The sequence below is a fragment of the Mastigoproctus giganteus genome, chromosome 10, assembly GCF_048544385.1.
Source record: "Mastigoproctus giganteus isolate SK-2022 chromosome 10, ASM4854438v1, whole genome shotgun sequence".
NCBI lineage: Eukaryota > Metazoa > Arthropoda > Arachnida > Uropygi > Thelyphonidae > Mastigoproctus > Mastigoproctus giganteus.
Window position 1 is genome coordinate 157,271,993 of NC_143584.1, and position 25,205 is coordinate 157,297,197.

The window sequence follows — 25,205 nt, forward strand, 5'->3', positions numbered from 1 at the left end:
ACATTTGTCAATGTTAAATTTCAGTTGCCATCTCTCAGCCCATCTGCTCAACTTTTCTAGATCCTATTGCAGCAGCGTACTGACATTAACATTACCCTGCCAACCTTCGTATCATCTGAAAACTTGGACATTAAGCCTGATATACCATCATCAGTATCATTTTTAAATACAGAAAACAACAATGGACCCAAAACTGACCCTGGAGGACTCCACTAATAACATTAGTCCACTCTCTGTCTTCTGCCACACAACCATCCCTTTATCCATAGCAGCAATTTGTGCAACAGTATCAAAAGCCTTTCTAAGATCCAAATATATGATATCAAATTGGTCAGACAAGACTTCCCCTTAAGAAACCCATGCTGTATCCAAGCTATAACTGAAGTCTTGTCTAAACAATCCTGCAGTGCTTCTTTAACCAGCGCCTCCATTAATTTCCCTGGAACAGAATTTAAACTAACAGGTCTGTAATTACTTGTCACCCTTTGATCCTCCTTTGTGAATTGGGGTCACATTTGCACATCTCCAGTCGATGAGTACCTCCCCTGACTCCAAGGAAGCTCTCATAATTATGGCTAAGGGTTTGCTTACTTCTTTTGCTGCCTCCTTTAATATAACTGGATAGATCCCATCCACCCCAGGTGCCTTTATGTTTATCTTCAACAATTTCTCCTACACTTTGCTCTCAGAAATAGAAAATAGAAAAAAAGTAAAAATATTGACTGAGAAATAACTGAAATGACACAGAATTTAATTTTTATGGATCTTGCAGAAAAGAATGGATGGTGTATACAGCCTAGAATATGTTTATGTCAAAAAAAGATAGCAGAGAACCTGGTCTGTAGAAGAGATTAACCTGTTGTTCAAAGGTGTCAAGTCTAATGAATTGCCGAGAGAGATCAAGGAAGAAAACTGTAAGATTAGGTTTGAAACATGGAATGGGAAGAGATTGATAGAATCAGTTAGGCAGAGAAAGTGGGAAAACTGGTATAGATACCAAAATAGGAAACTAAAGAAGATGGAAATAGTATTTTGAAAAACTTATGAAGTTTACAGGAAAGCAACTTGGTATCTGTAAGGCAGACCCCTGAGAATAGAATTTAAATGTTAATGATATGGAATTTATTTACTTTTGGTAAATATGAAGTAGAGTTTATATAATAATCATTAAAAGTAAAGGTTCAGGCGAATTATCTAAAGGAATAATAATATTTCTGAAACTGTCTTCCAGGAGTAAATTTCATTAGATATGTACTTGCTTTTTTGTTTTTTCTTTCAGAACTTCGATGTCTGAATATTCACTAAAAACATTTCTACATCTCTTTTAACAATGCTATAATTCCACTTACTCAAGGCATTGGGTGTTGCTACTAGTTTAATCATACAATCAATTCGCAAAATTACATTATGCAAGTGGGATTAGTCATCTAAAATGTTAGCATGCATTATGGGCAAGGAAAGATACACACAAATGTTATATAACACAATTTTTCTTAAGAAGTAATGTGAAAGGGAGTCTGTGCTATTATTATAAAGTGTTATGGGGGACAATTTTAAAATATCAAATTATGTAATTTGATGGCATCCAACACTCTGATAATGTAGATTCATAATAATATTAAAACTTACCAATAGTATATTATTTTGAGATTTCAGTAATAAACTTAAAAAGTTGTTTAATAGTAGTGCCAACTTTAAGAACATCAAGGTTGGATTGGAATATTTAAGGCAAGCACTTAGAATACTGAAGTCATCATATGCAATAACCTTGATTATATATCAAGGTTACTGCATGTGGCAATTCTCTCTGGGTATCTACTACAACTGCACACTTTGCGTTTTGACTTCATTAATCTGATGGAAACTCACTGCCTTCTAGGAACTAAATAACACTATTATAAATAAACTAAAGAGCTCACAAATTAGTGTAAAACCAAGAATAATACTCTGAATGATGGATGATCCCTGGTGAGATATTATGAAGAAGTGTAATGAATTTAGAATTTTGTTCTGCTTAAAACAAATTAATCCAAATACAACAAAGATTATTTTTTGTTACTAAACTGCTTGGCTATAGTAGCTTTCTTTCTGAGATATATTTAATTTTCTAGGTGAACACTGTGTAATAGATACCAGAGGAGTCAACATGCAATAATTTTGATGGTATTGGATAAACAATTCTGCTAAAGAAGCACAGTGGCATTTTAATTATAAGTTAACCTGTATATTTTACTAGCTTTATATATCTCAGGTGCCTTAATTCTAAATGTACAAACATGGTAAGAATTTTTATTACCTTGAGTTAAAATTGCATGCTGAGGAAGGGGGGGGAGGGTGTTACATATTATGCTTGCTTGCCGGCTGGCTAGCCACCTGCTCAAATGTTAGATCATTGAATTTTCAGTTGTATGCTGTATTATTTTAGTTTTACTATAGTACCCACTAATGTACAAGATAGTGCATTTGCATCATTTCTGTACACAGCCAACTACTACGTAAGTAGTTATAAATTGGCATTTATAAGTAGTTATAAATTCGAAGTATGTCATCATTGCAACACTAGGGTACCTGCCCACCCACTGACAAGGAGCCAATAAGCTCCGAAACGGTGCCAAATGGGTGATGGTATCTGCTGAGAATGAGTAACAATAGTCTTCTCCTGTGGTGAAGCGTTACTTATTCGAGGTAGTGCAATATCATGGCAACTCGTTGTAAAGGTATTCACAATATGAGATATACTTAATGATGCCAATTTATAACTACTTATGTAGTTGGCTATGTACAGAAATGGTGCAAATGCACTAACTTGTAGATTAGTTAAACTAATTATGTAACCTGAGGCTTTAGCCCTAAACAGTACCGTAATCTACAGTACCCACTTTAAGCATTTTTTAAACAGTTACATATCTGACCATTGTTGATCTATAAACTTAACATGCAAATGAAATTTCATTTTCTTTTCTAATTACAGGTGCGGGTATCTCTAATCAACAGCAAAATATGCACTGAATTTAAGAAGTCAAAATTTAAAAATACTCATAGTGTGAAGCTCATATTTAAAAAGTTATTTTATCCATTTAAATTAAAATTAGTGCATACAGATCACAAGAAAGATGAAAGTGGTAGTACTACACCACCAGCAGTAAGTATTAATTAATCAGTCATAAACGTCAAGCTTTTTCTTTGTTACATTTAAATAAGTTTATTCAAAATACATTTCACTTCATATGTTGGCTAAAAATTAAATACAGTAATACCCCGACTTACGTGAACTCAGAGTTATGCGGTTCTTGATTTTTTCGTTTGGTGTATATCTAAAATTACCTTACCAGTGATTTGGAAGTCAAATCATAAAGCTTGGGTGACAGCTTCCGTTTTTGAGGACTGGTTTGGTCACCACTTCATACCCAAAGTCGAACATTATTGAAAGTCTAAACAGATTCCATTTAAAGTGATGCTTCTTATTGACAATGCACCCGGTCATCCTCCTGCCACCCTAATTAATTTCAAACCACATGTCAAAGTTGTGTTTTTGCCTCCAAACACAACCAGCTTGCTTCAACCGATGGACCAGGAAGTCATCAAAACATTCAAGGCTTACTACACGAGGCGTTCGTTTGCACGTCTGAATGAAGCTGAGACAAAATAGTGAGATATCTGTTAAAGACTTTTGGAAACAATTCAATGTTTTAGATGCCGAAGAATCATTGAAGAATCTTGGGATGAAATTCACAAAAAAAACATTGAATGGTGTCTGGAAGTAACTTTGTTCATTTTTTTTCAAAACCGAGACGAAAACAACGCCAGAAACTGATCATGTTGCTCATGTGAAGAAGTTAATCAACATAGAAAGAAGTTGTTAATCTTGCCAAGCAATTAGATTTGGAAGTTAATGGTGATGATGTCAACGAGCTGTTGGATTCACATAGTCAGGAGCTGACAATGAATGAGCTCATAGAGATGCGTGAGCAAAACGTCACTGAAGTATCTGACACTTCAGACCCAGTTCCACCAGAAAAGCACATGACAATTGCAAGCTTGACAGAAGGTCTCAGCTCAATTGAAAAGGGCTTAAAAATTTTAGAAAACATAGACTCCAATGAAGAATGCATTATAGCTACAAAGCAAGGAATAAAAAAATTATTAGCTTGCTACAAAGAAATTCTGCATCAAAAAAAGAAGGCGCTGTGTCATCAGACGAATTTGTTAGATTTTATGAAGCCATCGACATTGAAATAACTTTTTTACATAATTCATTTATTTTTTTAATACATATTTTGTATTAATATGTATAAAGAACTGCAATTTTATTAAATATTTTTCTTCTAAACTAGTGTTTTTGTTAGTCCTTGGTCCCAATTAAAAAAAATTTATATGTATTTATATGCAAAGTTTTACCCCGACTTACGCAAATTCGACTTAAGCAGTTTTTTTCCGACCCACCTATCGCGTAACTTCGGTGTATTACTGTACTTGGAAATACCTAATATAGTAAAACCCTCTTAAGACATTCCCATTTATGTTTTCCAATGTGATAATTTTGTTCCTTCCCATCCAAAATGTATTAATAACATTTTGGATGGGAAGGAACAAATCTTTCCATAACAATTCAGTAGGTAAGACTAGAAAACTGCCAGGCCTCGCAGTAACAATATGACCAATTTCACTTCACAAAGAGTGGCACGAATTATACAGCTATATGATCTTTGTTTATCTAACTGGATTTAAGTTGCATGTGAAACAAAATACCACTTTTTCAACTGACATGACTGGTTGTTCACATCAAAACAGTAGAAGTCCAAATGTCCACTGGAGCACTGTATTTAAAAACTTTTGCATGTTAACGTTCATTATCTTGTAAATCTGTTATTATTAGGGGGTTTGTTCGTTTCTGATAAGTGTGTCATTTATTAGGGTGAACAATGGGCCGTGGAGTAGTGTTTAAAGTCATACTTATGTGACATATAAGTAAACATACAAAATACTGACAAAGTTAAGTTAAGCTTACATTGAAGTTACTGAATGAGGCTTTCATTGTCTATGAATGTTTTAAATATTGTACAAATAGAAGGGTATACATTTACATAAATGAAAGATTGTGTAAAGAACACCACCCTGCACACAGTTTTCGATACTTGTAAACTAATTGCTGTTTTTAACTCAGTGTTTTATGCTGATTTCAGAAATGTTATTCCTTTTTTATATCACAAATCACTAAGTTGATGTCATGAGTTGTATTATTGACTGTATGAAGTTAGGCGTAAAGGCTGGGAATTTGTTAACTAAATCTTCACATGTTGGCAACACTGCCTTCAGTCATTTATTTCTTGACTTTGCATGCTCCATGTTTATCAGTTGAGGTTATCATGTCAAACTTGATAACCTCAAGTTTGAAAATGAGCTTAAAAATGAGTAAAATGTCTTTGTGCAAGTTTTTGAACACACTGAACTTATTTGGTTATATTTGTGGAAGTTATGTAGTCCTCAAGAAAAAACAAGATATTACAGAATTTGCGAAAAACATGTATTGTGCTTATTTTAGAGTGAAACTCTTTGGCCAAGAAACAATGGGCTCCACATAAAGTTTGCCAAACCTGTGTTGAAGCATTGGGACTGTGGGAAAATGGTAAAAAGAAGGCTGTGCTATTTCAATCTCCAATCATCCAAGGTCCAGTGCCAATGTTCTTTCACCCAGTTGAAGCATAGTGTCCTGTGTCGTGGTGTTAGCAATGGGACTCTGGTGGGTTGGTGGCTCCCATAACCTATTGCAGCTAATAATTGCCTGATGGTCTTGGTGGAAACTTTTCTGGAACCTCCCTCATGGAAGTCAGCAGTGATTTGTGCCACTGTTGCTCTCCGATTGGCTGAAACAGTGCGAGGCAGACGTTGATGGAAGCGTTCATCTACCACCTTTCTCTGCCCACAGCGAGATGTTATTCCAGAAATGGCGTATTCCCAGTACACTTGATAGCATTGAACAGGGGCACTGCAATTTCTGTACCACCTCCGCGATAGAGTGACCCATGAATCGGGCACCCACGATCAGCCCTCTTTCAAAGTCAGTTAATTCACTACGTTTATCCATACTGGCATCGAATTACCGTCTACGTGAATGCAGTGTACCTATATATCTGCCTCTCGCTAGTGGACGAACCCAAGCAGTGGGTTCGTCCACTTGTGAGAGGGGTGACAGCATTGCATTGCTCGGGAACCAGGTATCCCACAAATTCTGTCCTTTCAGTGTACACTGTACACCTTTGATAATGGGTTTTAATGTGGCTCAAGGCTAACTCAATTACACAAAACTCTGCTGAGTATGTGCTACATTCGTCGGGTATCTTCCCAGATATAGTGTTATTTGGCTCATGGGCAGCATAGAGTTTTTTGGTAAACAGAGTTCAAAGTGGTGGCTTTTTCCCCACTTGTTAATAGAAAAATTGCATGGGTGGAGTTGGTTGCCCGTAGAGAATGTTGCTAACAACATTCTCTATGGTTATGTTAAATTCTCTGAGTAGCTCATGGACACAAATACTAAAGGGACGCTTAGCAGCCTGATGGGTGTTATTGAGATTTCCCGATTGTGGCTCAAAAGCAGATGTCCACGTGGGTTGGTCTGGCAAAGATTTTAGTTTGAAAGCATACTGTAAAGACAACTGTATTCTACGAAGAGTTATAGTGATGGCTCATATACTTCGACATAGAAACTTTGGACTGGAGATGTTCAAAATGCTCCAGTGGCAATATGAATCACCTGATGGTGTATGTTGTCCAACCATTGGAGTACACAGAGTCTAGCAGATGCATATCCCTGAGACCCATAGTCTAACTAAGATCACGAAGTGATCTTAGTTAGACTATGGGTCTCAGGACTATGGGTCTCTTAGTGATCTTAGTTAGACTATGGGTCTCTTCATTACACCTCTTCGTGAGTGCACGAAGAGGTGTAATGAAGTGCATCAATTAGCACCCCAAGAGTTATATGAGATAGCATGTAGGATGTTCAAGCCTCTCATGCATTTTGCACATAGTTTACAGATGTGCTATAGAAAGGTAACCTTTCTGTCAAATAAAAGTCCCAAAAATCTAGTCTCAGGTACTACTAGAACAGCGTTTTGCCGTAGTCTTAGTTCAGGTTCAGAGTGAAGATTAGCGTGCGGCAGAAGTGTATGCAAATGGTCTTTTTCGAAGAGAACCTGAAGCCATTATTCGTTGCCCATGAGCTCAGTTGGTCAATGGCATTTAGCATTAGCATTAGTAGAGGCATTTGATGCAAGAAAGCAAGCTTATGCAGCATCAGCCAAAAAAAAAAAAAAAAAAAAACCCACTTCCACTTCACCCCTCTGTTCGTTCAAAATACCTGTCTAGCTGAGCCTTAAACTTATTTAGGCTATCAACCTCCACCACAAGGGATGGCAGTCTGTTCCACCAACCAACCACCCGCTGGCTAAAGGCAAATTTCCGCACGTCTATCCTACATCTGTCTTTCCTCAATTTTAATTTATGCCCTCTCAGGTGATTTTTCTGAGCTAGAGGAAGAATCCCATCAGCACTGAGCATGCTTAAACCATTCAAGGCTTTATACACCTCTATCAGATCACCTCGCTGGTGCCTAGTCTCCAGACACTGTAATTTGCAAAACTTAAGCCTTTCTTCGTAAGAGCACCCCTTTGTTCCATTCACTAATCTTGTTGCCCTTCTCTGTACTCGTTCCAGCAGCTCTACATCCTTCTTGAAATGAGGCCTCCAGACCTGTATACAGTACTCTAGGTGTGGCCTGACCATTGCCTTATACAATGGACTAATCACCTCCTTATCCCTGCTGGAAAAATTCCTGTATATCATTGACAATACTCCATGAGCTACTCTTGCAGCCCGTCTGCACTGCTCAGAGAACTTCATATCTGCCTGCACAATCACCCCCAAGTCACTTTCATTCTCTACCACTGTCAGTGTAGTACCACAGAGTTGATACGTTGCTCTGGGGTTGCTGTTTCCCATGTGTAGTACTTTACATTTGTCAATGTTAAACTTCATTTGCCACCTCTCAACCTTTCCAGATCCTGTTGCAGCAGCATAGTGTCAGTAGTGTCCTTGACAACCCTGCCAACCTTTGTATCATCTGCAAACTTGGACATTAAGCTTGATATACCATCATCAATATCATTAATAAATACAGAAAACAATAATGGACCCAGCCCTGAGGGACTCCACTAATAACATTAGTCCACGATGAGCAGTGTCCATTGATTACCACTCTCTGTCTTCTCCCCCTCAACCACCCCTTTATCCATAGCAGCAATTTGCCTCCAATGTCACACTGCTCCAATTTGTGTAGCAGTCTTCCATGTGCAACAGTATCAAAAGCCTTTCTAAGATCCAAGTATATAATATCAAAGTTATTCCCTGCATCCAGTTCTTTTGTGACTGCATCATAGTATCCAATCAAGTTGGTCAGGCAAGACTTCCCCTTAACAAAACCATGCTGTGTCTGAGCTATAACTGAAGTCTTGTCTAAATGATCCTGCAGTGCTTCTTTAACCAGTGCCTCCATTAATTTTCCTGGAACAGAAGTTAAGCTCACAGGTCTATAATTACCTGTGTCAGCCTTTGATCCTCCTTTGTGAATTGGGGTCACATTTGCACATCTCCAGTCTATGGGTACCTCCCCTGAGTCCAAGGAAGCCCTCATAATTATGGCTAAGGGTTTGCTTACTTCCTTTGCTGCCTCCTTTAATATAACTGGATAGATCCCATCCACCCCGGGTGCCTTTCTTGTGTTTATCTTCAACAGTTTCTCCTCCACTTTACTCCCAGTTATTTCAAGATTCTGTAGCTGACTGCTAGAGTTCAATACACCTCTGGCATTCCCCTTGCTGAATAACTCCTCATGTGTGAATGTCGATGCAAAATATTCATTTAGTTTGTTAGCTATCTGAGCAGGATCATCAACAGTTGACCCATCAATATCAAGTGGACCAATCTGATTCATCCCCTTCCTTCTAGAGTTTACATAAGTAAAGAACTCTTTGCTGTTTTTCTTTGCATCCCTTGCCAAGGATTTCTCGTAATCTGCCTTCGCCTGCCTAACCTCCTTTGTAACTTGGTTGCATATCAACTTGTATCTATCATAGGCTTCTGTGTCATGTGTTAATTTGTAAGTATCCATATGCCTCATTAGTTCATCTGACATCCATTTTGGCCTAAACCTTGAACAATATTTCTTAGTTGGTATGTAAAGCCTAGTAGCTTCCAAGATAAGTTCTTTGAATGCTTCCCATTTTGAATTTGCTGTTGGTAACATCACCAGTTGGTCCCACTGTATAGAATTTAAATACTGTCTCAGTCCATCGTAGTCGCCTTTACGGAAGCAATAACCCTTCCCTTTACCCCTAATGGTAGTTACCTCTTTCAGTAACTCCCACTTCAGCACACTGTGATCACTGCCACCTAGTGGTTCATTTATCTGCAGATTCTTAATGCATGAAGAATCACTGCTGATAATCAAATCAAGAGTATTACTCCCTCTAGTAGCCTCCCGAACATGCTGATGTAGAAAACAATCATCCAATAAATCCACAAAAGCCCTGCTAGTGTGTGAGTAACCAGCCCCCAAATTCCAGTCAATATCTGGGAAATTAAAATCTCCCATTATAAGACTCTCTGATTTACTGGCCCACTCTATTTCCCTGTACAGTTCCTTATTATACTCATCAGAGTCATTAGGCCTATAGCACACTCCTACTCTCAATTTTGATCTCCCAATGCTTATGTCACACCAAACTGACTCAACACTGCACTGTCCAGCGATGTCGACTGGCTTCACTTCCTTGGTTTTTATGTGTTTCTTAACTAATAGCATAACCCCTCCCCCCTTCCTATCCTGTCTGTAGACGTTGTACTCCCCAAATTGCAGTTCTGCATCCCCTATATCTGTGTGACACCACGTCTCTGATATCCCAACAATATCTGCCTTTGATGTTTTGAGCAATACCTCAAATTCATCAAATTTATTTACTAAACTCCTAGCATTGGTGTACACGCAAGTATACCTGCACCTGTTTCTATTCTTAGCTACCCTAACACAACCCATGTGTTTACTTGTACCGCAATGACTCCCAGCAGTCTCTGAAATACCATGCATCTTGTTTTTCAGGCTTCTGCTCATTCTAATAGAAGCAGTGCAAGAATCTCTTTCACCTCTGCCAGTGGCTACTGTCAATCTATTGGTCTTTGTCTCCCCCCCAAGCTAGCAGTTTTCCGACCCACCTAACACTGCCTCGATAGCATCAGCAAATATTCTTGCACCCTTTCTTGTTGCATGTTGCAGTTGTCTCTCAATTACCCTCATGCTGTAAGACTGAGAAAATATGCTAAAATCATCAACACAGAAGGCACAATTTATAGTTGGAGGAAGTTGCTCCATGATGGAATTCACTTTGATAGCAAAAAGCATAACACTTAAGACGGATCCTTGTGGTACTCCCTCCTCTTGGCTGAAAGACCGAGAGAGGGTAGATTCTACATGAACTTGGAAGGAACAATGGGTTAAAAAGTTTTTGATAAAAACTGGGAGATGACCTCTAAGGCCGATGCTATAAAGGTCTTTTAAAATTCCAAATCTCCAAGTTGTGTCATATGCTTTTTCCATATCGAAGAACATGGACACAAGGTGTTCTTGTTTTAAAAAGGCATCTCGAATAGAAGTTTTGAGCCTGATTAACTAGTCCAAAGTGGATCTATTCCTTTGGAAGCCACGCTGTACTCTGGAGAGGAGCCCATATAAGGCGGGAATTACCATTCTCTCCAGGATTTTGCACAGACAGCTAGTCAGAGTGATAGTATGGTAGTTTGTTGGGATTTTTTGGATCTTTTCCTGGCTTAGGAAAGGCAAGCATGATTGCCTTATGCCAGGAATTTGATCATTCTGTGCATTTGAAAAAAACATGAGAATCTGAAGAAGCTGTTGACAAATATTAAGTATAAAGAACATGGTTAGTTGGTCTCTGCTGACTGTAAAGTGATAGGCATGTTACTTGGACATGCAATCTGATTACACAAAAATGCCTTTCTTTTTATGAGTGGGACAGTCAGGCAAGGACTAAGCACTGGGGTGTCAAAGTCTTGCCAGAAGGGCAGTCTGTTGCCTGGATCAATGAATATAGTTTAAACCACAAAACTGTCCTCCTTCCACCTTTGCCCTAGTCTTTACACATCAAACTGGGTTTGTGAAAGCTTCAATTACCGTTGTGCTAAATTCCTATCGAAGCTAAAACAAGGCATTTTTGTCGGACCTCAAATTCACAAACTGATGAGGGACCGAGATTTTGAGGGAACTATGAATAAAAGAGAAAAACAAGCATGGATTAGCTTCAGATGTGTGGTTGAGGACTTCTTACAGAACAAGGATCCCGACTACAAGAATAGAGTTGAAAATATGTTGGCAACTTCAAGAAGCTGGTCTGAAACAATGTCAATTTACATTTTTTATACTCCCACATCAACTTCTTCCCAGAAAATCTAGGAAGGGTTAGCAAAGAACTTGGTGATAGGTTTCACCAGGACATTAAAGACACGGAAATGAGATACCAGGTGAGGTGGAATGTAAACATGATGGCTGACTATTGTTGGATGGTGAGAGGGACTGTAAAGTAGAAGGATCTTCAAGAAAATCAAAGATATCAAAATTAGATCGATCGTAGATCAGTTTTTGAATTGAGATGTGGGTGTTCGGCTGTCTTTTTTACCATACTGCCCTTTTTAATAGTATTATCAGTATGTATTTAAGTATAAAAGTCTGGTAAAAGTACCATTTTGTTATAATTTCAGTGCATAAATTAATAAAAATTTGTGAAAAATCAAATTTTACTTTGGGATTTTTGAAATCAGTATTAGAAAATGATCCAGAAACACTCTTTTCTGAGAAAACATCAGTGATTTTTTTTCAAAATGCAGAGTAGTGTAATATATTATTTTATGTACATATACTCTTAATTAATTTACATGAATCATTTACGTGAATCATTTACAATATATAACTGAATATACATAAATGACAGATCTCATGTATTGGGTTTCCAAATGGAACCATGAAGAAGCTAGACACCCTTATGCAGAAAGTTTCCACATCACCATTTGCTCAATGAAAAAACATTCAGTATTGGTGGTAACAATGAATGATGCAAGGAAGCAAATTTTTCTGCATCATATAATAATTCATGTGAAACAGAAAAATTGCCTCTACCACATTGGAAGGGAACTTATTCCAGTGTTCAACAACCCACTGCCCACAGGTGACCTTCATGAGATCCAATCATCTGCTATTCCCTGCTATTCCCTGAGATTTTATGTTTATGCTCCCTGGCTTGTGAGTTGCCCACAAAGGAGTGCAAACCTTCCTTGTTCATTTTACTCAATCTGTTCAGTGACTTATACACCTCAATCAGATCTTCCCCTAGATGTCTGGTTGTCAAACTTTGCAATCCACACTTTCTAAGCTGTTTCTCAAATGTGCACTGGTCACACTTCTCAGAACCCTTCTCGAAGTTATGTGGTTTTTTTTTTTTTTTTTTAATGTGCAATCTCCAGACCTGATTACAATATTCCAAATGCAGTCTAACCACTACCTTGGAAAAAGAGAATGATGACCTTCTCCTTACTATCAAAGGTTCTATAAATCATAGAAAGGACATCAAGTGCCTTCCTAGCTGCCTGTTTACGTTGCATGGAAAATTTCGTGTTGGACCGATTCATAATGCCTAAGTCTTTTTCATCTTGAACCACTTTTAGTTCCTCTCTTCCTAGCTTATCATGTGATCCCAAATGCATAATCTTACATTTAGTTTCCATTTTTCAGACCAAATATCAACCACTCCAAATCTTTCTGAAGCAACACAGTCTGACTTGGGTTGTTCACCCTTCCCAGTTTACCTTGGATACCCTCATCAATATCATTTATGAAAATTAAAAATAGGCGGGGGACCCACTTGTTATGCTGGTCAATGAAGTAAATGTATGTCTCCTTCCCCCCACCTGACAACATGCAGCTCTGCTGCCAGCGCCATCTGTCAAACTGAATCGCACTCCCTTATGTGGTACCTTTACTCCCTTTCCCCTGGGAAAGGGAGTAATGGAGAAATCAATTAACTGCCAACTCTTAAACTACCTAGAAACCTTCTGTCTGATCAAAGATCGCCAGTATAGATTCCATCAGTGTCAATCAACTGGTGATATTCTGGCTTATGTTACCCATTTATGGACTAATTCAATGGAAAAGTTCGGTGAAACACAAGCAGTTGCTCTTGACATCTCAAAGGCTTTTTATCGTGTTTCGCATAATGGTCTTCTAAACAAGCTTCCATCTTATGGTTTGCCAACTACTTTTTTGTAATTAGTTATCCAGTTTTCTTTCTGATCGCTAGCTGAAGGTGATGGTAGATGGCTCTCTGTCTTCTAACTTCCCCACTAATGCCGGTGTCCCACGAGGTTCAGTTTTTTCCCCCACTCTTTTCCTCTTGTATATTAATGACCTTCCTCCGTAGCCAGGTGTGAAGGAGCAGCAGTGTGTAGCACACGCGTCTTGATTGGACCGGGGTTCGAGCTCATCACCACCAAATACGAAGGATGCGGAAAGGTCAGGGAATGACCACCGCATATCCCGGAGCAATATGGCCTTAGTTGCTAATGCTCCTAAAAACCAAATAACAAACCTCCATTGAATGGAAATCCTATCCATAATTTTGCACATTGCATTCCATTTTGAGAAACTTTGCCCTGCTCAATCAGTGTCAACTTCTCAAATATCTGCTACCAATTCCTTAAATGCCGATCTTCAGGTAATTCTCCAGTGAGGCAAAGACAACTTGGTTGAATTCAATCCTTTTGAAACTCAGTCTTGTCTTATATCTCACAAAAAGGATTCTTCTGCTCCTATGCTTATCTTTGGTGACACTCCAATTTCTAGGCAAAATGATATATCTCTTGGGGATTACCCTGACTTCTAATCTCTCTTGACACAAGCGCATTACAAATATTGCTTCCTCTGCATCTAAAAAACTTGGTTTTCTCTTTTATTCTCGGCGTACCTTTTCTTCCAAACAGCTGTTCACTCTGTACAAATCGCAAATCTACCCTACCATGGAATACTGTTTCCACGTCTGGGGTGGTGCCCCCAAAATCTCTCTCAGACTTCTTGATTCCGTTCAGAAGAGGGCAGTTAGGTTAATTAATGAATCATCTCTAACAGAGTCTGTTCACTCGCTGTCTCATAGACATACTGTGTTTCTACTGTATGCCTCTTCTACAGATATTTCCACGGGCACTGTTCTTCTGAATTGGCTTCTATAATTCCCACTCTCTCTTTCAAAGCAGTCCGAACACGTGCCGCCAACATCCATTTACTGTCAAATTTCAAACTCACAGAACCAACTTTTCATCTTCCTCGTTTATTCATTCAATTACTGTTTTCTGGAACAACCTTCCTTCATACGTATTTCCTGAAAATTACAGTCTACAGAAGTTCAAGTCGTCCAGTGTCAACAAATATCTTCTTTCGTCTTCTCAACCGCCAACCCAAGCACGGTACTAAGTACTATAGGTTCTGATACCTCTCGTGTTTGGGGTTTACATAAAAAAAAAAATCAGCTTTTGCCTACTTTATCCCATCAGTGGCTTTGTTACATGTTCTCTTATAATACTCACAAACATAACAGATAAATGCCTGATAATTGAAGGAACCAGTGTAATTTAAACCCAGCACAAACTACACAAGACCAAGATCTGCAAGAATAGTTGCTCTGGTTTGGTAGAATGAGTGCTAAATCACATGGAAAAAAATCCAGGTGACAATACTGTAAGATGTAACACACACACATGGCTATCTGGAAGAATTTAAAGGTGAATCATTTGCACAGAGTTTATAGCTTTTCCTGCAAAAGCTGCGGGATCAATGACTAGAGATGCCTAGTGTCAAAGTTTGAGTGCTGATCATTGAAGATTATATTAACAGATCCTTTTTGTTTTTGGCAACACATTTAAACAACACCGAATTACCATTAATTTAAAAAAAAATGATTCTCCCTATTTATTGAAGGATGTGCCACTTGGAAGTAGATGATACATATAGTTAATTCAAGCACAATTATGCCCCCCTACTCATTTCAGCCAGATAGCATTCAGATATCTGAATGCCAACTACTCTTAAATGGCAGAGTTCATCGGTCAAGATATGTTCTGAAGTGGTTGTTTTATTGTACAATTTGGGTACAAAAAAGCTTAAATTCTTTAGAATTCCGATCTATAAAATTGAATTAATAAATAAATAAATAGATATTAGAGGATATTATTGCACTAAAAAATAATAACCATTTTACAAATTTTTTTAACATTTCTGATATGATGTTGGACAATCAGATTAAAAATTACTATAGTACAGAGGTGTTTATTATTATTTTTTTAATTCTACAAAACAAATATGCTCCACAGAACTGGGTGTAGCAGAAACCTTACTACTGTGAATAAAAAGAATAAAAGAGAAAGATGTAATAAATAGAGAAAAATCGAGCCTCGACAATTTATAAATAAATGGATACATTTTACATATGAATTATTTGAAACAATCTTGGAAAAATGTAAGTAAACATATATACTACTGAAAGACCCAGATACAAAATAAAAATTATACATTTTAAAAATAAATCAGCTGTATTCAACAATTAGAGATCATTATAATGGTCAGTACATCAGAATTGCAAAAAAAAAAAAAAAAAAAATCTATCCAGAGCCACTGCATGTGCTGCATAAAGGTGCAGTACATACCTGCACACAGTGGTATGCAACTCCATAAATGTTTATATTTTGGAGTGGGGGATATGACTGCACAATGGATGGATCGATCTCTGTAATCTCTACTAGTTATAAATTTATATCTGAACATTTTGTTCCTTTTTTCTTTGTTAATAAAGCCATTGTATTTTCTCTTAGGAATTCCTTCTGTTGGAACTTGAAACGATGGTTGATAATTTACTAGATAGAGCAAATAAGCTTTTTTCTGATGAGAACAGAAGTAACTTTGAGGAGAATGAGATTGGTTCAATTCACAAGAAGTGCAAGGTAAGACTTCCACTTTTTTTCTTTTTTGTTAAACAGGATCCCTATACTGTGCAATAAAACAAAGAAAAATTAAAATAGTGGGCTTTTTTTTAAGCTATCACAAACCAACCTTGATTAAATAGCTCTGTATAAATGTGTAGCATTTCTCAAACTCATTTCTGAAATTAAAGGAAGTACACAGCCAGAACGTGTAGTCTTCCACAATATTGATAAAAACAAAAAATTAACAGTCTCATGTGTTAATTTTTTGAAGTGCATATCTTTAAATGTCCACTAGTGTCCAAAAGTTGAAACCCTTTCATCAGGCAAACTATAAAGGTGCCACTACAAGAGCACCACTCTATATAATCTAATGTACAGAACATATAAGATTGTTTTCTCTTTCTGTAGAATGTAATGTATACTTTGGGGAATTCTGAATGGTGAATGACTATTTGTGTGATGATGGCAGGACAATCTCAAACTGAGGTAGTGAAAGTTTAAACATATCAAGAATGGGAGGGGGACTATGTTTATGTGCCCCTCACAAGAACCCATTTGACTTGGTGTCAAACAATATTGTCTCTAGAGCCATCAAGTACTGTTAATGAACAGCACTGATCTTCTCATCTTTGAGGGAACCACAGGGATCAGCTCCTTGATCCCCCATATGAGGCTTTTAAGTGATACAGTAGACTCTGAATTCATTATCAAACATTTTCCACACTGGGTTCAGTTGGTCAACAGATTTCTTCAATTTCAATTGGCTGTACATTCTGGCTGTGTAAAATAAAGACAGAACTTTTGTACGTTCTGTCTTTATTTTAGTCTATTTTATTTTAAATTAAATCAATTAATATAGTTTGTGGTTTTGATTTATAGTAATATTTAGCCAACCTGTTCAAGTGAAGATTGAACAAAATGCTAAATCTGATAAAATCACTACAGTAGTTTTATTGGATTTATCTATTTTGCATCAAGTTTATTCTGGTTATGTTACTACTACATTCAGTAAACAGATATATAATCATTATTATTGTCGCCAGTGTTCTGCCAAGAGCAGGTCTAAGAATACACCTCAATAACCATTTCCCCATATCTTCACCTTCAACACAACTTTTCCCTCCATTATATCCTCCATCAATCTTTCCCTTTGCTTCTGGAAAAAAAATTTTTTTTTTTTACTCGATACTATTCTTATTTTTCTGCTGCTCTTTGCTGATTCTACAATTAGACTTCCTACACTCACTCACCTATTTTATTCTCTCCCCCTCATGAATTTTGCCTTGTCAGTATTTATTTTCATCTTCAAATCTAACACTGTCCTTCTTAACCTTTCACCTCTCAACTAATTTCCTTTATCAAATGCTTCTTAACCATTTCTTCTACATATAAATAAAGTTGGGGAGAGACTTTATTTTTTTGTCCCCAATAAAATCTACTAATCATTCTTCTGTCCCTTCCAATCCACTGTGTCCAAATGAAAAGCCTTCCACAATTTATAAAAAAATATAAATACAATTTATTTCATTTTCACATGCCTCTCCTCCTCCCCTCTAAAACCAAACTGTTCTTCTACTATGTTTTCTCTGTCTCCTCAGCATTATCTCTGCCACATTCAGTACCAAACTCATAGTTCTAAAATCTTTACATTTCACTGCATGGCTTTACTTATCTATTGGTATCATTACCATAATCTTAAAATCTTCTACCCATTCTCATTGCTCACGCATTACCTCTTGCTCCATTATTATCAAAATCATCCTTTCCTGCTGCTTGTTTGATCCATATAATTCCTTTACATATTATACTCATCACTGTGTCATCACATACTACATACATGCATACATGTATGTAAACACACGCACAAGGTGAAATCAGGAAATTGTGGTGTTTTTCAAACTGTGACTTGCCCTGTTCTACAACTCATTTAAATATAGTAACACACAAATCACCCCTTTATCTCTAAGGTTTAAATTTGTGTTTATTTATATTTTAAAATGAGTGATTTTACTGAGCAGAAAATTAAGAAAAAGTGCAACAAAAACCTGCAAAATAATAAAACAGCTATCAGGGAAGATGCTGTGCATTCAAAGATTTTACAGTAGTTTTCAAGGCTTAAAGTGAGATACTACAACTGTCTATGTTTCTGATCTGATTAACATTTAACTATCCATGAAATTGGTATTTCTTGTTTGTTTGGTTTTTAGGAGCATTAGCAATTAAGGCCATATTGCTCCGGGATATGCGGTGGTCATTCCTTGACCTTTCCGCATCCTCCGCATTTGGTGGTGACGGGCTCGAACCCCGGTCTAATCAAGAAGCGTGTGCTGCGCATTGCTGCTCCTTCCCACCTGGCTACGGAGGCGCCTGGTATTTCTTATTCAGAAGAACAGTACCCATAGAAAAGGCATGCAACAGAAGCAGAATGTCTATGAACAGAAAGTAGAGAGATTTTGTAAGAGATAAAAGTATTAATTAACCTGACTGCCCTCTTTCAATGGAGTCTGGGAGCATCACCCCAGTTGTGGGAACAATATTTGTGATCATAGGAGCAATAAACTCCTTTTTGCAAGATATAAGAAGGGCCAAGTTTTAGAAGGATCGAAATTAACGAAGGTTATGTTTGCCCTATTGGAGAATTAGTGGTGGATGTTTGAGATGCAAAGCTGTTTGCAGGGCAAGGTTTCTTAAAGTGGAAGGTCGTTAATATATAAGAAAAAAAGTGTGGAAGAAAAAACAGAACATTGGTGAACACCAGCATCAGTACAAAAGACCTTTATGCCAAACATGGTCACAAGCTGCAGAAATGTCAAGAACAAATGCCAAACTTTTCCACATTCCACTCGATTTGTCCTTAAATGAGTAACATAAGCATTTCAGAGCTTATTGGCTCCTCATCAGTGAGTGGGTAGGTACCCTGGTGTTGCAATGATGAGAACCCAGTTGTGAAATATAAATCCACAATATGAGAGATGCCTGATGGTGTGGAGTAATTTAGATTATGGTATAGCTGAGGAGCCAATAAGCTCCGAAACGGTCCCGTACGGTGATGGTATCCGCTGAGAATAAGTAACAATAGTCTTCTCCTGTGGTGAAGTGTTACTTATTGGAGGTAATGAAATATCATGACAACTCGTTGTGAAGGTATTCACAATATGAGATATACTTAATGATGCCAATTTATAACTAATTAAGTAGTTGGCTATGTACAACTTAAGGCTTAAACCATAAAAGTGCTTCAGTCTAATTCGCTTTATACACCATCAGGCATCTCTCATATTGTCATCATCGCATCACCAAGCAAAGAAATCTGCTTTGGCTGTATTGTGTTCTGTTCCAGAAATTCTGCAAATATTGCACAAACAGCACATTTCGTTAGAGACTTCCCCCTTCCATTCTCCCATGAGCCACCACACTCCTGCTACTTTGATCCTGTTGCTTTGCTGTTTTAGTCTGGGGCATGATTTCTGTTTAAATTCAATGTAATTGAGAATACTACAACTAATAACTTAAATGCAATAATAACACTAGTCTAATTCACCAGTTATGCAGCAATAATATGCACTATATATATCTATAACTTAATATGTATTGTGCAAGGTTAATTATAATAGATATTTTTTTCTAACACCAATTGACGTTATTCAAACTTTCAAGGTACCTATTTACCACAATTAAAGCACTAGAATTCCATTACCATGCACTATGAGTTATGAGATATGATATACATGCCAAATCACTGATACAAATGTTCTGTCTAGTAAGCCAGAATGTAGAAAATATCTAACTAAATTTAAAAATAAACGACGAACATGACTAGGACTATAAAGCTATATATTTAATACAATTTAATATGTTAATTCGGTCAATAAAACAGCAAAATTATCCATTCCCAGTAGCACAAAACTATGACTTCACAGTGTGCACTCTTGTCAACACTGTTATGATTAACTTTTATTGGTCATATCAGTTTATTAGAAATTTGGGATTCTGAATTCACCCTCACTCCTCATCATATGATAAACCATGACATTCTGTTGCATTTCTTACAAAGAAATGGTAAGCTTTTTATATATAACAATTATTACATTTCTTTGGCCTAATATAATACTGCTTCCACTTTTTTTTTTCTTTTTAGATTTATGAAGATGGTAAAATACAGAATTCACTGCTCAGTGACAAAGAAAGGCTAGTATTTATGCTTTAGAATGGTTTTGTTGATTTAAAAGATTGTCTATATCTTTTTAGACATTTACAGATGTTTAAAAAATGTGGTAAAGAAGAAGTTTAATGAAGCAATAGTCTGACGATCAGTCGGATTTATACCCATCTACCAAAAAAAAAAATAATAATAAATGACGTCCATCCCAACAATCAACTGCCTGAAGGCAAATTTCTGCTCCCTTACCCTCGTGTGTCGTCTGAACAAGAGGAAAGATTGAATTGTCTCTGAATGAATTGAGTAAGCTCAATTCATTCAGAGCCTTTCCTTGTAATAGCACTCTTTTGTTCCCCCTTACTAATCTTGCTGCTCTTCTCTGCACCCATTTCAACAAATCGACATCCTTCCTATTGTTGTTGGCAGGTTTTGCGGTGTAACGGCAGCTAAAGGCCATTATGCGCCAAACAATATTAGGAACATCCTTCCTAAAACGAGGATTCCAGACCTGTATATCATTGACAAAACCCCATGAGCTGTCCTGGCAGTCCATCTGCACTGCTCAGAGAACTTCATATCTGGCTGCACAATTGCCCCTAGGTCGTTTTAATTCTCTACTCCCCTTACTGTGGTACCACAGTAAGGTTAGTAGATACACAGTTTGGGTCATAAAATGGTATTATTACTACTCTTATGAAGTATCTTGCATATGATTTTATTGATTTAAAAGATTGTCCTATCTTTTTAGTCATTTACATATATTTAAAAAATGCGGTAAAGATTTTTTAATGAAGCAACAAATCTGGCAATTAAATAAAGTGTAAATACTCAAGACAAATTCAGCATGAAAATAACTTTTCCTGATGTAGATGGTATAAGACCAATATAGTAAATAGCAAAGCACAAATCTCTACTCACCTAAAATATAAAGGGTTAGAGGTTAAAAGGTTGAAAATGCATTCCAATTATCCCAGTTAATCCTTTATCATAAGGACTGTAAATTCATCTGTTCCTCTCAATGCACTTTTGCAAGGGAGGTATCTAATGACAGACCCTATAATTAAAAGAACAGAAGATAACGACTTAAAGGGGAATGTATTAAATGAGACAGTTTGACATATATCTCATAAAGTGTTATCAGAAATGATGAGGGTGTTTTTAAAATAAAGCTGTCATGGAAACTCTCTACTGGGTTAGAGCTCAATAAAATTTGTGAAAGTAAATGAATGCAGAATTTTAATCCTTTTGTGAGTACACACATATATACATGTTTTGAAGATCAATTCAAATAATGTGTTCATTTATGTATGAATCATCTAGAAATATTCAGCAGATGCTGCCATATCTTATCAGTTTCAAATTAATTGTAGAAATAGCATATAATAATGGTCAGAAAAACAGTCGGCGCCTCCAGCCAGGTGGGAAGGAGCAGCAGTGCGTAGCACACGTTTCTTGATTAGACCGGGGTTCGAGCCCATCACCACCAAACATGGAGGATGCAGAAAGGTCAGGGAATGGCCACTGCATATCCCAGAGCAATATGGCCTTAGTTGCTAATGCTCCTAAAAACCAAATAACAACAACAGAAAAACAGTCCTTCAAAATTTCAAAAAAAATATGCTTGTACTTATTGGCTTCAGTTTTCAGATTTGGGCTTGTGAAAGCCAAAATTGAATAAATTTCTTGTATTTCTGATATCAAAGTTGACAAAATGTAATTTGGTGATATAATGAGATGTTCAGGATATTACTTCATTACAAAAAAAAGTAAGAATGAGCTTTTTTTTCATAATTTTTTGTGAAATCAAAATTCTGATTTGACTTTTTGACTAATCTCATTCCATTGTTGGGTTGAGCAGTTAAGTCAAAATAACAACAAATTAACATTTAAAAAAATTTATGTGCAGTGTTGTTCATTTCTAAAGAACTTAAATTCTACAAAGAAACTCACTAAGTATGCTACATACCCATTGCACTGCAAACTAGTGGTTTTTATTTAACATTATCAGGTGAACAGAAAAAATGCAAGGAAGCAAGTTTATACACATCAGCTGGGGGGGGGTACTCATTTCATTTGCCGATCCCTTCTAATAATTTGTCAAACTGTGTTGTTTGTTCCAATTACTCTCTAGCTGAAAGCAAACTTTCCCCCGTATCTCTCCTGAGACCATCCTTTTCCAATTTAAATCGCCTTGTGTGCACATTATTCAAGAAAATGTAAAGATGTTATTGCCTTACACAAGGGGATAATCATCTCTTTGTACCTGCTGGAAAAATTCCATAATATCATTGAGAAAAACTTCATAAACTGTCATAGCAGTATGTCTGCACTGCCTTGAGTGTGGCAACATCTAATATGTAAATCTGGGAACCCTGCTACCGAAATGAAGTACCTTACATTTATCTATGTTAAATGTCAGTTGCCACTTTTCTGCCTAACTGCTTAATTTACCTAGGTCTTGTTGGAATAGCATATTACCGTCATCATCCATCCCTTGGTCTAAGCAAACTTAGACGTTAAATCTGATATACCTTCATCAACATTATTAATAAATAATAAAAACAGTAAGGGGCCCAATACCAAACCCTGAGGGCTTCCACTGCTAACATTAGTCATTAAAAACCACACTCTCTTAGCCATCCCCTTTTGCCCTTAATGTCACACTTTTCCAATTTGTACAGCAGTTATTCATGTAGAACACTATTAAAGTTACAATTTCAAGTTTTAAAATATTTTTAAATCTAAATGTGATGTCAAAATTATTTTTTGTATCTAAATCCTTTGTGAACACCTCATAGTAACTAATCAGATTGGTTAGACAAGAGCTCCCTTTTGCAAATCACTGCTTTCCTGTCAAGATGATATTGCATTACTTGACATAACTTAATTAAAAAAAAAGTATAGTAATATAAATAATGTAATTTTAATCCTTAAGTTTCGCAGTCTTAAAAACTAAGCTTTCTAATCTATGCTGAAAATTTTCTGTGACATAGCATAAAAAGTTTTTTGTCAGTCACACTGATTTCTTGCAGAATCTTCTCTTTTAATTCAGGAAATCACTTGAAACCTGTATAAACACCATTGCACAGTCCTTACACAATTGCAACATTCAGAATCACAGGACCATATTTTTTCAAGGCAGAGGAGGAAGTGGATCTAACAGTGAATGCAGAATGATAAGCTTCTTTTATTGAAGTGTGAACTTCTGTGCCACCATGTTTCAAGAGTGGCCACATTTTGTGGTCTTCAAAATACCCCCCCCCCCAACCTCATTTCAAATAACTTTTTCCTGTGGGTAACAATTTTTTTTTTATTATTGCCCTTCAATTTGTTCCCTAATATTGCAAATTAAAAACTATAGTTCACAGTGCCACAACTTGTAAGTTCACTTTTAAAATTCTGATTTCCATATCTTATCAAATCTCTTGTTTTGTAAGAAATTTTCACTAGGTTGTCAAGTGCTCTGCCAATAAGCACCAAAGTGGCTAAGCTGTTTTTAGTGTAACATTGGGGGCAACCTGCATTGGTAGTCTTACAATAATAGAGATCAATGCTATTCAAAGAACTGTTTCAATACAGATTACAGACAACAGTTTAAAATAACTGGTCTATTCTATGAAAAAAGCATGTTATATCTTTATTACAGAAATAAGATCTAGCTGTAAACTCATTATTTGCTCGGCACTCGTTGGTTTGTGGCACAAGAAGTGGTCTTCTTCAGAAATGCTTCAAGAGGCATTTATTTTCAAGATAATCTCTTTTCTTTATAAATTTCAATAGCATGCATAAGCATTTTTTTAACGGAATGCACAAATTGTAACAAGCTTAAAAAAATAGAAGGAATGAAGAGAAGATTCTGAAAATTTATTATTATTTTTTTTATACGATTGAAGATTTCAGTAAAGGGCAAACACATTTCACCGTAATAACGTAAAAACCCACACAATTCCAGCTATGGGTATTTTCGCAAATGCAATAACATCAAGTTTACTACCTGTTTATAATTGCTTGCAGTAACAGAAATGCCCAATAAACTGGAAGTGCAAATTGTTTTTATTGTTTTATGGTCGTGACTTCCAGAAATGTGCTTTAGAAAATTGTCACAAAGGCGTTTAAAATTTGTTCTTATAACATATGATAACAATGAAAGTGTAATGATTTTGAATTGGTAACTAATAGAATTTACACTATAAAAACAACCTTTTAGAAAGTTATGTAGCAAAAATTTGAACTTCCGAGGTCATGGAATGAATTACCAAAAAAAATATGTTATTGGCTTCACATTATTATATTTCATGATATGATGGTAACGGATTAATATCGTAAAGCAAGGTACACTGTATAGTATAGCTATGCGCGTGGTTTGAAATGCAGTATTTATGAATGTTTAACATTTATTTTTTTGCAATTAATGTTCATATTTGGGGTCCTTAACTTGAGACACAACTGTGCGCAGTCTTCGTCCCGGAAGCTGCACACAGCTTGTCTGATATTTTCTTAATACTCTAGTTATATAATCCGTCAAGCCCGGATAATAGGGAATGTATGCAGTAGATACTGGTATAAAAGATTCATCTCTCCTCACCTCAGAGGCCTATTTGAGGAGTTATACCTAATGATATTATGTAACGAAAATCATGGCATAGCTAAACAAATTACAAAGCCAATGGACAATTTTTATAACTGTGCATGTTGTTATTCTCTTACAAGCTGAGGAAGTGACATGTTTTATAGTAGTAGTAGTAGTAGTAGTGGCGGCATGTGATGCAAGAAAGCATGTGTATGAGCTTATGCAGCATCAACCAAAAAAAAAAAAAAAACACACCATTCCCTCCAAATGCCTGTCCAGTTCCTCCTATCAACTTCCACAACGACAGATGGAAGCTTGTTCCAGCAATTAACCACCTGCTGGCTAAAGGCAAATTTCCACACATCTATTCTACATCTGTCTTTTCTT

The 25,205-nt window shown here is 36.6% G+C and overlaps 1 protein-coding gene across 1 annotated transcript in view; it reads left to right on the top strand.

Annotated features, from left to right (window-relative positions):
- LOC150079403 (polycystin-1-like protein 1) overlaps positions 1-25,205 on the top strand; it is a 445,550-nt gene that overhangs the window by 415,234 nt on the left and 5,111 nt on the right. The window contains exons 42-44 of the mRNA XM_090383053.1: positions 2,972-3,142; positions 15,979-16,107; positions 20,228-20,277. Coding sequence (XP_090239179.1) covers positions 2,972-3,142; positions 15,979-16,107; positions 20,228-20,277 — 350 coding nt within the window. The remainder of the gene's footprint in view (positions 1-2,971; positions 3,143-15,978; positions 16,108-20,227; positions 20,278-25,205) is intronic.